The sequence below is a fragment of the Diabrotica undecimpunctata genome, chromosome 8 (assembly GCF_040954645.1).
Source record: "Diabrotica undecimpunctata isolate CICGRU chromosome 8, icDiaUnde3, whole genome shotgun sequence".
Classification (NCBI taxonomy): Eukaryota; Metazoa; Arthropoda; class Insecta; order Coleoptera; family Chrysomelidae; genus Diabrotica; species Diabrotica undecimpunctata.
Window position 1 is genome coordinate 2,689,034 of NC_092810.1, and position 15,194 is coordinate 2,704,227.

Genomic DNA, 15,194 nt, shown 5'->3' on the forward strand with positions numbered 1-15,194 from the left:
CTAATCGTAAGGAACCTAATTAGAAAATTACAGTTTACGAACGAAAACGCCATAACACTTCACATTAAGGGTTCCCGATATATTGCGTAACTTGCGATTGCGAACGTGGAGAAAAACTCTCCGAAACTTGAAAAGTAGGTCTAAACCTTACAACTATTGCTAATTCACTGGCTTCCCCTAGCCACTCCGAAATAGTTGTCTATGCATTTTGAAGGATCTACCGGTTTAAGGTCAATATGGGCGGAGATTAACATTCTAAGAAATAAGTCAATGCAGGCAAGGAATTTATTTAGGTAACCGATGCGGTGGAAATATTTTTATTTGTTTTGGAACAGAATTATTTGGTTGGAGATTATTGTTCTCCAACACAGACGGTTGCAGGCTTTCGAGATGTGGTGCTATTGTCGCATGCTCAGAATATCATATGTACATCATATAACTAACGACGCAGTAATGCAACGTTTACAAAAAGAACCTGAAGTCTTGAAATCCATTAAAGAAAGAAAGTTAGCATACTTCAGACATATTCATATTAGAAGGGAAAATAGAAGGAAATAGAGGATCAGGACGGTATGACCACCACAAACCTATTTCGAACAGCTGCTAATAAAATACGATGGGCCATTGTGGTAGCCAACATCCATAGAGTATAGGCACTGGCAGAAGAATAAGAATATTTCAGTAACTCGTTTGCTATCCCGTCTTTACCTGCTGCCTTTCTTTTCTTCATGGTTTCAAGTATTTTCCGAACTTCCTGTACATTTATATTAAGTTTTTTTATGTCAAAGACGATTAAGAAAAATGATAAGATGCTATTTACACCTCATCTTCCATAAAACAGTCGATATTTCGAATCCCTAGCAACATATTTACATCAACGAATGTTACAAAAACAAATAAATATGATATAATTGCAGTTTGTACTTCGATCTGTGTCCCACTACGCCCTGTAGCAATTTGAATTAATAATTAATGTACTTTTCATGAATTCAGATTAAAAATACGAAAAATGACCTCGAACGAATTAACACGCCGGACTAATGGAATAACGCAAAACACAGCCCAGCCTATTTGATATAAATATACAACGTGCGGTAACAGATAAATTACTATACAGAGACCGACAAGACACGCCGTTTTTATCGACATTATTATTAATAAATTCATACTAAAAGCTATATTAAAATTTAGACAGATATAGAAGCACACGAATATGCTGTGGTTTATTTAATTATAATAATAGCTGCAATAATTATAATATTATAGCTACCACAGGAAAATACGTAAGCAAAATTAAGTATTATGTAGTTCTGATAATACAGGGTGTTTTAAAAAGATATGTCATAAATTAAATCACGCATTCGGGGGACAAAAATAAATTGATAGAATCCAACTTACCTTAGTTCAAAAGTGTACACAAAAAAAGTTACAGCCCTTTGAAGTTACAAAATAAAAATTGTTTTTTTTTGCATCTCGTAAACTACTTGACATTTTGTAATAAAAATGGATACGTTACTTTCTTGTTCTGAAAGCATTTTTTGTACAAAAGAAACAACAAAATCTAAACGCACAGAAAAATTTTAAGGGGGGTGTGCAGCCCTAAATCCCCCTAAACGTTTGAGTACGTTAAAATCAAATGAATTTTGTGGCATCATTAGTTTATAGTGTATTTTTATGTATGAGAGAGTAATAAAACAATAAATTATGTATGCAAATCCCTAAACTGTTGATACGGGTGACTCAATGAAAAACAGATATTTGTCAACAAGTTTACAGAAGTATATAGGAAAACAATTTTAAATTGACTATGACCACCAGGTATAAAGGTTGGAGCAGAATAGAATACAATAGTTGTGAGGGTTACTAATCCCTAAATAAGGTTGCCAGTGTCGGAGTGATGGAGGTTAACAGGTACTAATGAATTTGCAAGAAATGTAAGATGTTTATTTTATTGGTTATATATAACCAATAAAAGTTTAATAAGTACCTACCTATTTGCAAAATAAAGTTTAATTCTTTAGATAAAATAAAACGTTTTATTTTATCTGAAATGAGTGCATTCCACGAAGTAAGGGTTTCAACAATCAAACATTTAATTCTTTAATTCCAGGAATCTACGACAGTAATTGACTAGATAATTACCTTCTAAACTTATTCCACAGAAAATGTGATAGTGGGTTTTTCAATTTTGTATATAGGAAGGTCCAAGTGGCGTATTCAAAATTCTTAACAGTTCACTAAAAGTAGGTACTTCAGTTGCAAGGTGCAGTTTATTGTGTATACTAGTGTTATAGAAAATTTGGAAGTGCCGTGTAAACGCCGAAAAATTGGTCCTCTAACAGTTAATGAAAAAACATTAATATTTAATTGTTTTAAATCCCCAAGGAAACTAAGTTCCTGTGTTTGGCTGTATACCATATATTAAAAATTTTGAATAAAATCCTTTATAAAAAGGTATATAAAAAACCCAGTTGGGCTATGTTAAATTGGCAAAACGTTTTCGGAATAAGTATTCCATCATCAGTACCAAGTTAATACATGGATGTAGCCACTAAATATGGGGTTACAAACCCTTTAAAAATTGCTAATTTAAATTTAGTTTACATAATGTCTGTTTTACAATTTAGATGGTAAAGTTACCGTTGGATTGGTAACATGGTGACATATGACTCTGCAATAAGTTGCAAGTCCTGAGACGGTATGTCTACGAGGACTTCAATAAAGCAACAATCATTTACAGACAAACGTTTATGTGAAAGTGTTGATGAGACCGTTGAGTTAGTTAGCAGTATACTTGGTGTTGGGAAATCTACGATTTAGAGAGTTATTAAAGAAGAGAAATGTGGTAGTTTTCAAATGCCACGTAATGCTCCAGGGAAACCAAAATTTCAAATAGAATATCATTTTAAAGAAGGACTTCGACGGAAAGTGCATGAATTCTTCTTTAGACAAGAATTTCCAACATTGGATAAAGTTCTTGTCTCAGTTCGAGATGATAAGGATTACCCAGAAATGAGTCGAAGTACGTTATGGAAACTTTTAAAAGAAATAGGCTTCCGCTGGAAAAAGAATCCCAGAAAGTCTATTTTATTAGAAAGAAGCGATATTGTCATATGGAGAAGACATTTTCTAAGAACCATAAAGGAAATGAGAAACCAAAAAAGAAAAATATTTTATCTTGATGAAACATGGATCAACGAGGGTCATACACCAAATAAATTTTGGCAGGATGAAACTGTTACAAGTCAAAGGCACGCTTTTGTAAATAACTTATCTACTGGTTTAAACCCACCATCAGGAAAGGGACGCAGGCTGATAATAGTACACATTGGCAGTTCAGACGGTTTTGTTAAAGGTGGTTTATTAACTTTTGAATCAACTCGTACTGGTGACTACCATGAAGACATGAACGCTGATGTCTTTCAAGAATGGTTCGAACAAATGATAGATCTTCTTCCTAAGAACTGTGTAATAGTAATGGATAATGCAAGTTATCACTCCAGACTTATAGAAGGACTGCCCACAACCAAGTGGTTAAAAAAAAACTTGCAGAATTGGCTGAGTTCAAAAAATATTACGTACAATCCCGGATCTATAAGAAAGGAACTTTATTCGTTGTGTACCCTTCATAAAGAAAAATTTAAAAAATACGAAATTGATGAAATTGCCAAAAAGAGTGCTTGCTTAGATCCCCACCATATCATTGTGAATTAAACCCGATTGAACTGGTATGGGCACAGATAAAGAGTGAAGTTTCAAGAAAAAATACCACTTTTAAAATTCATGATGTTAAACAGTTGTTTTTGGAGGCCGTAAATAATGTAAAACCTGAAAACTGGGAAAAGGCAGTAAATCACACTATTAAAGAAGAGGAAAAAATGTGGAAGCTGGACAATATTACTGATAAAATGATCGAGCCAGTTATTATAAATCTTGGTTCTGAAAGTTCATCTTCTGAATCTGATTTGGATTTGTAACAAGTAGCTGTAAGTTTTTTATTAATATTTTTATTCATCTATTTAACATACCTTACACGGTTTTAAAAACTCTTTTTCTCTTTTGTAATTTTTAAAAATTAAAAAAAATGTGAATTTTTTAAAACCCTTTTTAATGTAGGCCAGTCAGTTCTAATATAGTGTGTGATAAAAGAGGTCACTTTTGTTTACATACACATAACACTTTATAACACTGAAATAATTCATTTATTTTTTACAATTATTCAAAGTAATTTTTCAATTAATCTTGAGCACGCCCATGGAGTGGTCGGAGCTACCAGTTAAAATTATGCTAATTACTCTCTCGTTCATAAAAATAAACTATAATGAAAAAAACTACATTTTGGTATAGAACCATTTTTCACGTATCTCTTATAGTTTTAGATTTATTTTGAAAAAATATAAATTTTTAGATAATTAAAAAAAAAAAAGATTTTTTAATTTAAACATGATTTTTTCAAAAAATACGCATTTTAAACAGGCTAAACTTTTAAAACTTATAAATAACACTAAAATAAAATGAATTGTAGAAGATATACGTTTAATTTCAATTCTGATCGAAATAGTGTTACTTATACTGCTCGTTTTTTTTTTAAACGCTAGAGTAATTCAAATTCTTTCCTTCGTATTTCGCTTTGTTTTAATCGAAATGGCTTTTAACATAGCTCATTTTAAAGGTTTTTTCTAGCTCTTTAAAAAGTGTTGTATGAGTTTTTATCAAAAAAGATGTCCATTTTCCGATATTTGATGTTAAATGCATCGAGTATAGTATCCCAAAAACAAAAAGTCATCTTCAAACAATTATAAATCGCTTAGTATTGTACTTATAAAACTTAATAAAAAACATTCTCTTTGTTTTTTTATAAGCTTTTTTTTTTCTCATTATAGATTTTTCAGTAAAACGCTTTGTTTTTTTTGAGTTTGTATAACTCAAAAAGTATTAATTTAGCGAAAAAAATTTATATGACATTTTTTGTTTAAAATTTGATTCTATATCAATTCCCGAGTGTAAAAAGTTCAACCTCCTAGATGGGGTGCCAACCACCCCAGGGGTAGAAGCACACATCGACACCATATAACTTATGTTTTTTGAGTAATTTACTACCCACTGTAAAAATTTCAGATAAATCGGTGCAGTTATAAAAAATTTAAAGGAAAAATGCCACAGTAACTGGACTATAGGTATCAACGAATATCATTAGAGTCATTTTAAACAGTTTTATTTAGCTACAGTGAAATCAGTAATGAAAGGGTTGAATAAAATTTGCATCAATCGACAGTAAAAGTATGATATCTTTTGATCGGAGTGTCCTATCGACAAAAATTAAAATGCGTTGTAAAGATGAAGAGTCCAGCTTCCGTACGAAATTCTTGTATTTTGCCGCTAATGAAGTCAGTGTTTTTATAAAGGTATTAAATAAATAAACGTTGCTCGATTTTTGTCATTTTTTACGATTCTCATGAGAGCGATAAAATTTATCACTCTCAAGGACCAAATATACAGTATATACAACGTAAAAGTTTAATTTTTTTTATTTTTAGGCATATTTTAGATGCATTTTATTTGTTGCCAAATCTTAAAATCGAAATTTCATGTTATAGATTTTGAAAATTAGGCTCTAACAATAAAAATTCCACTACGACCGACTATATAAACTTAATGTTATGTTTATATTGGTATAAACTTATCTCGGTTTTATTTTTCGACGGTTCCTTATTTGTATGCTTTAATAAAATATTAACATTTGACCCACTTACCAGACATCAGACATATCGCACGATGTTTTTTCTGAGTGTATTCGTAATATCACTACACGAACTCTCACTCAGTAAAACCAGTATTGTACAAACAAAATATGATGGATAGTTTTGTTATAAGGATTAGCTTCTTCTATTCAAACAGATTTAAGTCCAACACTCTATTTAAACTGTTTGTTTATATGATTTAATCCTGATTGATAACACATGGTTGAATAACCTGTAGTATTTTGTTCTTAATTTTGCTACAATTTATCTATGTACATATAAAATCAATCGCCGAAATGTTTGTACGCTCATAACTTTAGAACGATATCAACAAATTAGATAATTATTTTTTGGTCTGTTTGTTATTATCAGGAGAAGGGTTGTCTTCTTTTTCTTCCTATTTATACGTTGACATCCAGTTTAACTTTTACACCTACTATTCTTTCAGTGTGTACTATTCTTTCTTGTACTTAGTGTAAAAATTTTCTGTGTTCTAACATGGCGACTCCTTCTTTGGCTCTGGATTCTTTCGCATCATCATCCAGCCCCATTTTCACATCCATTGTTGGATATAGGCCTCCTCCAAACGTCTCCAGTTCTCTCTATCTCTAGCTGCTGCAATCCAATTTGTTTCTATTCTCCTTAGGTCGTCGGTCCATCGGGTGGGTGGTCTGCCTCGACTTCGCTTGTCGGCTCTTGGTCTCCACTCCAATAATCTCTTCGTCCATCTTCCGTCTTCCATTCTAGCAACATGTCCAGCCCACCTCCACTTTTGTTTATTGATTAGACAGTATAATATCGTCTACGCCAGTTCGTCGGCGTATCTCCTCATTTCTCACGCGATCTTTCAAGGTCAGGCCCAGCATTGATCTCTCCATTCGCCTTTGTGTTACCCTGTTTTTCGGCAGTACCTAGTAGCTTTCGTTAAAGTTAGGGTCTCTGCTCCGTAGGTCAAGACTGGTAAGATGCATTTGTTAAATGCCTTCCTTTTCAGGTGAATTGGGGTATTTGTTTTAAAAACGTCTCTCATCCTTCCATATGCCGCCCATCCCAACGTGATTCGTCTATTTAGCTCGCAGGTTTGGTTGTCTCTGGTTATTCTAATTTCATGACCCAAGTATGTGTATTTATCGATTAATTCTACCTTGTTGTTATTGATCTGTATCTCTTCGCTGGGAACCATATTGGTCATCATTTTGGTTTTCTCGAAATTTATCTCCAGCCCAGTTTCTTGTAGTATGTCATTCAGTTCTTGGAGCATGTCTTTGATCTCTCCCAGATTATCTGACAGAAGCACGATATCGTCCGCAAAACGTAGATGGTTTAATCTTTCTCCATCGATGGATATTCCTTTCTGTTGCCATGTTAGTCTTTTAAATGCATACTCAAGAACGGTAATGAACAGCTTTGGTGATATGGTATCACCTTGCCTGACTCCCCTTTTTATCTTTATTTTATTAGTTGCTGAATGTAGACTTATGGTTGTTGTGGCATTTTCATATATATTTTTAAATATATTACAATATCTGTGGTCGACCCTGCAATCTTGTAGTGCTCTTAAGATGGACGGTAATTCCACTGTATCAAACGCCTTTTTAAAGTCTACAAATATCAATGCCAAGGGACGGTTATATTCGTTAGTTTTTTCTATCAGGGTTTTTAGGCACTGCAGGTGATCGTTTGTGCCGTAATTAGGGCGGAAACCTGCTTGTTCCCGATGTTGGTAAAAATCCAGCTTTGTCTCTAATCTGTTCGTTATTATTCGGGTGTATAATTTATAAAGATGGTTAAGGAGACTGATTGGTCTGTATCTTTCCAGGTCTGCTATATCTCCCTTCTTGTGTAAGAGTACATTTTTTTCGCAAGTATTCTTTCGCAACACCACTGTAAATCATCAGATAGTCATCTAGCATGATTTGACCCTTTCTTTTTTTCTTCGTCTTTTGTAGTGCACATATATCTCTATACTTTTTTCTACAAGCTCTTTTGTAATTTCCTGCTCTCTTTCTAATTAATAATCTCTTTGTAATTTCTCGTTTTCCATAGAAGGGTTGTGTAACAGATAATTTTCAAAAAATTGTACGGAAAAACAGTTCTTTTGTCATTTTAAATCGAAATATTACTAATAGATGGCACCATACCATGATTAACAAAGAACACAAATTTCAACATATTAGATAAGATATATCAATGAGGCGGATTAGAGAATCTCTGGAGTTATCATAATATCCTAAAACTGTTAAAAATAGGTGACCTTCCTTTTGTAATAAATAATTAAATCCACAGTCGCTTATGCAACGCTACAGAGAGAGATAGAGAGGGATTCTTGGATTACAATACAATTCTCAATGAAACCATCGATTTCTCATCGCTTGGGTCATAGGTAACATCAACATTTCACACACTTAACCAGATAATTAAAAGAAATCATGTTTGGATTCGATTAGTAATCGCTAAACATCCTCTTTGTGTGTTATTCAAACATCAGCGATGATAATATTAGAGTTTATCGTTCCAATTTGATGTTTATATCAACACATTTTAGATTATAATGCTAATAAATCAATCGCCGAAGATGATGCGTACATCCTAAGATGACTAAAAACAATCATTTGATAAAATGTACTAAACTTTGGTTTAGCAGTGGCGTTCGCATATAAATTTTTTGTAGTAGACTTACTATTATAGAATTTTCAAAAAATTGATTTATTTTGTCGACGAAAAAGTCGCTTTGAATCTTGTAAAATAAGGGGAAAAAGTTTTATCCAGATGTATAAATTTTTTTTCTTAGACATTTCAAGATTGAGATAGACTGCTTTGAAATGAGTCCTCATTTCTCGCTTATGTCGTTAAAATGATTTTCTTCTTTTTCTTCCTTTGTAAAAGCAATTTTGTTTGGTCATTGACGTAATTTTGCCTCTATGGAAGATTGTCACTCATCTCTTGCGCGGTTGACCGATACGTCTTTTACCACTTGGTGATTTGTCGATATTTTAACGACTGCTGTGTCCGCCATTCTACTGATGTGATTATTTCATTCTTTTTTTTGTTTAGTGTCCATCGTTTATACTAGGGATGTACCAGAATTCCGGTGGTACCACAAATCCGGCCAATTGGCCGAAACTACCGTTCCAGCATCATGATCCGGCCGGAATTTGGAAACTTTTAAAATAGGTTAAATCTGAAATTTTCCAGAGTGTCTGCTTCACCACTCAATTGGGGTTGACTTTATCAATCGGCATTTCAGAGTAAACTTCAAGTTTATGGAGTACGTTAGTTTTCGAACCACTCATAGAGCATGTCGATGTTGAAGGTGATACGAAGTTATCGTAATACTTGAAACTTGGTCCATAATAAACGATCTTCGTAATAAAACTAACACAGCTCGAACATTTTCTCTTCCAAACCCTGAAAATCTAAATAAATACTTCGTTAATGTGAGTAAAATATAACATCAACTATTATAAAGAATTGAGGCGTGGACTATTTCAGAAGCCATGGAGAAAAGAATCCAGACATTCGAGGTGTGGATATATCGACGAATTCTCAAAATTCCTTTGACTGCGAAAGATACCAACGAAGAGGTACCCTAAAGAATGAATTTCCATCCTGATCCCCTAGAGGATAACAGTAAAATGTCGAAAATTACAATATTTTTTACATATTATGGAAAACGAAGGAAAATATGGGTTACTCCAGGTGATACCCCAGGGAAAGATTGGGGATAAGTGAGATCAAGAAAAAAGAAGAATTTCTTGGCTTGAAAACCTGCCCAAATGGTTTGGAGCAACATCAACCGAGCTATTTCGCAGTGCAGTAAATAAAGTTTGCGTTGCTTTGATGGTGGTCATGATCCGGAAAGGATAAGACACTTTAGTAAGAAAGATTTTTTGTATTAAACATCCAAGACCTGCTGCTTTTCTGCTATTCTGGTTTATTTTTTTTTACATAAAATTATTTATATAAAATATGTGCAATATTTCTATATTTCCGTGTCAACTACAAGGAATTTCTAGATATCCTATAAATAAAAACATCCACGACGAAAAACTCTCGTTATTTACAATCCATAGTATGACTCAACCGATTCGAAGAATGTCATTACTACAACACAAAAATAAAAATACTCTCATATTCCCAGAATCCCCCTACAACGACAACAGCAAGCTCACTCGCGGTGAACGTCACTGACCACAACACAATTCTCTAAAAGGTTATCGGCTACAAGAATGGACATTACCATTCCGCAAATGATTCAATTTGGTTCTTTAACACAAGCTGAATGTATCGGTCAGTTTGGAGAGGTTTGTCAACGCTGAGCGTACGCATTTTGTAAAAAAAAAATTAACTGTGTATTGTTGAGTCGAAAGGTCAGGCGTTAGACAAGAAATTTTAATGAAATAGCACGAACTTGATGAGTGTGATTGATGATTAAATAGTTTAAGTATTTATAGTGACAAATCAAGCTGGATTATCGGAGAGAGATGGATTTTAGTTTGTAGAACATGTTGTGTTGTAATTGAGAAAATCTAGCAGTTTTTCGCGATGGTGCAGTTAGCATTATGGAGTTTGTGGAGGTATGTTGATGTTTTTCTTTGCGTTGTTTTACTAGATACAATTTTTACTCAGAATAATAGTATCATTGCCGGTAAATTTAAATTCGTGTAAAATAAAGGCACACATGAGCGTAAAATATTTGGGGCTATAAACCACCAAGGCAGTGGCGCAAAAGATATAGCTTCGAATTATACCAACTCTAATAAGCCAGGTCATAACGTTAATTAACAGACAGCGACTCAGATGGACTAGACACATAATACTAATGCCAGACAACGTGATTTCTAAAAAAGGAACACCCATAGGAAGAAGAAGCATAGGCCTACCGCAAATTAGGTGGTTGGATGGAGTTAAGATCGATTCGGTCGCCAGAAACCGAATAGAAACGCGATGAATCTTAGAGCAGATCAGGATCAACAGACTATTGTCGGACCAAGGCACACATAGGATTTTAAACCCAATGATTTGTTTAACGAACTGGTTAAAAAATTGTATGTCACTTAAGCTGCGTTTGTCCCAAGTATACGAAAAACACAAATTAAAATTAGCAGGTCTCTTGGAAAACATGTTTTGCGAAAAATTTTATTTTCGGAGGATTACCTGTCATTATTATTAGCTGTCTCAAGTCTGAAACGCATAGAAGTAAGTTTATTCCCTATAACTTCGTCATTTATGTGTTAGTCACCCTGATAGACATCTGGTGTGTCTTCATTAAATATTCCCAAATAGTTCCTGGCTATAATGAAGTATAGAGCTGTAGGTGCAATCAAGAAAAAATATATTACTTAAGTTCTTATTGCATACATTTCTGATCAGTTGACGCTTGGTAGTATTACTTAAATTCATTAAATGTTCCTTTGTTCGTCGTATTCTAACGGTTTTCGATCTGATTCAGATTTGCTTAACTACCAGGCCAGCTGAGCAGTTATACTTGGCCTTCAGCGAGGCATTTTCTGATAATTCAGCGTCCTTCTTCAATCTGCTTCCTTAGATGCTCACCTATATCATTGTATTATATAAAAAAACATGTCAATACGTGGTTTTCCTTCGGTTTAGCACTAATATCCTTTCTGTTTAAGTACCAGATTCTTTCATTAATTTTCATATCATTTAAAAACTGCGCAAACTGTTGTTATGTATTGATAAATAAATATTACATATGCTAATAGGTGTTGTATCTCGACCTAGAACCAATGTCAATTCTTTTGAGTACCACATCCTTCAATACAACACTTTTATCATTTTTTCTCATTTGAAAAATGCGCAAACTGTTGGTCTGCTGTTCTGCATTGATAAATAGATATTACAAATGCTAATAAGTGTTTTAATGTCGACCTAGAACCGATATCTATTCATTTTGAGCACCACATTCCTTCATTACAGCACGTATATCATTATTTTCATTTAAAAATTTCGCAAACTGTTGGTCTGTTGTTTTATATTGATAAATATATATTCCAGATGGTGGCAAGTGTTTTTATTTCGGCCTAGAACCCATATCACTTGTTTCAGTACCACATTTCTTAATCACAGCACCTCTATCATTCTTTCTTACTTAATAACTGCGTAAACCGTTGGTCTGTTATATTAATAAATATATATTAGAGCTGCTAATAAGTTTTTTTATTCGACATAGAACCAATATCCCTTCTTTTTGAGTACCACATCCTTCAATACAATACTTTTATCATTTTTTTCATTTAAAATCTATGCAAACTGTGGGTCTCTTGTTCTGTATTGATAAATAGATTTTGCAGATGCTAATAAATGTTTTTATGTCGGCCTAGAACCAATATCACTTCTTTCAGTACCACATGTCTTTATCACATCTCTATCATTCTTTGTTATTAAAAAACTGTGCAAACTGTTGGTCTGTTATATTTATAAATATATATTAGAACTGCTAATAAGTGTTTTTATTCGAAATAGAACCAATTTCCTTTGTTTTTGAGTACCACATCCTTCAATACAATACTTTTATCATTTTTTTCATTTAAAATCTGTGCAAACTGTGGGTCTCTTGTTCTGTATTGGTAAATAGATTTTGCAGATGCTAATAAATGTTTTTATGTCGGCCTAGAACCAATATTACTTCTTTCAGTACCACATTTCTTTATCACATCTCTATCATTCTTTGTTATTTAAAAACTGTCCAAACTGTTGGTCTGTTATATTGATAAATATGTATTAGAACTGCTAATAAGTGTTTTTATTCTACATAGAACCAATTTCCTTTCTTTGTGAGTACCACATCCTCCAATACAATACTTTTATCATTTTTTTCATTTAAAATCTGTGCAAACTGTGGGTCTCTTGTTCTGTATTGGTAAATAGATTTTGCAGATGCTAATAAATGTTTTTATGTCGGCCTAGAACCAATATTACTTCTTTCAGTACCACATTTCTTTATCACATCTCTATCATTCTTTGTTATTAAAAAACTGTGCAAACTGTTGGTCTGTTATATTGATAAATATATATTAGAACTGCTAATAAGTGTTTTTATTCGAAATAGAACCAATTTCCTTTCTTTTTGAGTACTACATCCTTCAATACAATACTTTTATCATTTTTTTCATTTAAAATCTGTGCAAACTGTGGGTCTCTTGTTCTGTATTGGTAAATAGATTTTGCAGATGCTAATAAATGTTTTTATGTCGGCCTAGAACCAATATTACTTCTTTCAGTACCACATTTCTTTATCACATCTCTATCATTCTTTGTTATTTAAAAACTGTCCAAACTGTTGGTCTGTTATATTGGTAAATATATATTAGAACTGCTAATAAGTGTTTTTATTCGAAATAGAATCAATTTCCTTTCTTTTTGAGTACGACATCCTTCAATACAATACTTTTATCATTTTTTCATTTAAAATCTGTGCAAACTGTGGGCCTGTTGTTCTGTATTGATAAATAGATTTTGCAGGTGCTAAAAATGTTTTTATGTCGGCCTAGAACTAATATGTATTAATTTTGAGCACCACATTCCTTAATTACAGCACTTATATCATTCTTTTCATTTAAAAAATTCGCAAACTGTTGATCTGTTCTTCTATATTGATAAATATATATTCCAGATGGTGGCAATTGTTTTTATTTCGGCCTAGTACGAATATCACTTCATTCAGTACCACATTTCTTTATCACAGCACCTCTATCATTCTTTGTTATTTAAAAGCTGCGCAAACTGTTGGTCTGTTGTTCTATATTGATAAATATTTATATTCCAGATGGTCTCAATTATTTTTGTTCGACATAAAACCGATATCTTTATTTTTTCTTACCATATCTATTGAGTAGTCTATTTAAAAGTGTACGTTTCTAATTGTAAGTAAATAGTGAACAGATTTATGGGGTTTAAACCATATTTACCGATACCTGTTGCTCATCTTGATAACATCAACCGATGTACTTCGACTTCCGTTATTGTTTACCCTGATAATAACATCCTCGATTGCATACCCCGTTATCTCGATGATGTCAGCCCTTTGTCCTATTTTTAGACCACTTTTGCAATAATACCATCGACTTTTTTGTTACAGTAATGTAAATAGGCATCGAAATCCTGTATTTACTCGCGTTGTTTGCTAGAGGCAAACAAAAATCTTGATAGAAAGACACAGATAGTATTTTTGCAGGTTCATTGGATATTAAATTGTCAGAGAGACTTACGGCCGGTTTCCGAAAGGATGATCATCTCAAAAATTATGTAATCGATGGTTAATCGTTGATTAAACACATTTTGAGTTTCAGAAACGTCAATCAAACTACATTCAACAACGGTCGATCACCTGATTTAACATGCGATTAATCGTTAGTTAACAGTCGATTATAAGTGTTTTGAGTTTCTGAAACGCCGATTAACTAGTTTCGCATGTCAAACGGCGATCAAAAACGACTGTCACCTAATTTGAGGTTATTGGGTGATTAAAGGGCTGTTAATTTTTATAAAGAGTTGTTTTTAATTATTAAATAGAGTTTTTCGTTATTAAATAGAGTTTTTTAGTTATTATATAGGTTAAATAGTTATTAAATAAAGAGTTTTTTAGTTTTTAATTATAATTATTAGTTATTTAATTATAATTTAGATTTTTAAAATTAAATATAGTGTAATTAATAAATACCCAAAACAAATTGTTACAAAATAAATCTGTAAATAAGGTAAGTCATATTATTCAATAAAAATAAGGCTCTTTTGTAAAAAAAATATTTATTTTAACTTGTAGATTATGGACACTTCTGACATTTCTGATTTTTCATTGTCGAGCGAGGAGGAGAATGCCGTCCCTATAGTTAATCGCAGAACCAGGATGAATCCTATGACACACTACAATGATACTGAATTTAAAAAACGATACAGACTGTCTAAAGGAGTTGTGACAGAATTAGTAGGACTAATAGATAATATAGAACCAACAACCAAACGCAACAAATCTATTAGTGCCATTGAGCAGATATTGTTGACAATCAGCTTTTATGCAACTGGAGGGTTCCAACTGACTGTAGCTGATAATGTAAGAGTGCACAAATCAACAGCATGTCGCATCATCAAGAGAATATCTCTTGCTATAGCTAGATTAAGACCAGTTTTTATAAAGATGCCTGCAACAGCAGAGGAGCGCATAAGTGTTAAATCTGGTTTTTATGCATTGGCTAATTTTCCAAATGTAATTGGTGCTGTTGATTGTACACACATAAAAATTCAGTCAATTGGAGGCCCAACAGCAGAACTGTTCAGAAATAGAAAAGGTTACTTTTCTTTAAACACACAAGCAATATGTGATGCACAGCTGAGAATTCAAGATATCATTTGTAGATGGCCTGGTTCTGTACATGATACAACTATATTTAATGATAGCCATGTACGTGCAGATTTTGAAAGTGGTGTGTATGG

The 15,194-nt window shown here is 32.9% G+C and overlaps 1 protein-coding gene across 4 annotated transcripts in view; it reads left to right on the forward strand.

Annotated features, from left to right (window-relative positions):
- The window catches only part of Dmtn (transmembrane and coiled-coil domain 2 protein Dmtn), an 87,603-nt gene that overhangs the window by 4,500 nt on the left and 67,909 nt on the right, over positions 1-15,194 (forward strand). Inside the window, exon 1 of one of the 4 annotated variants that reach the window (XM_072542332.1) lies at positions 9,965-10,318. The exons of 2 other annotated variants lie outside the window; for them this stretch is intronic. In XM_072542332.1, coding sequence (XP_072398433.1) covers positions 10,287-10,318 — 32 coding nt within the window. In that variant the 5' untranslated portion in view covers positions 9,965-10,286. Of the gene's footprint in view, positions 1-9,964; positions 10,319-15,194 lie in introns of those variants that run through there. One more of the 4 variants, XM_072542329.1, reaches the window with a different exon arrangement.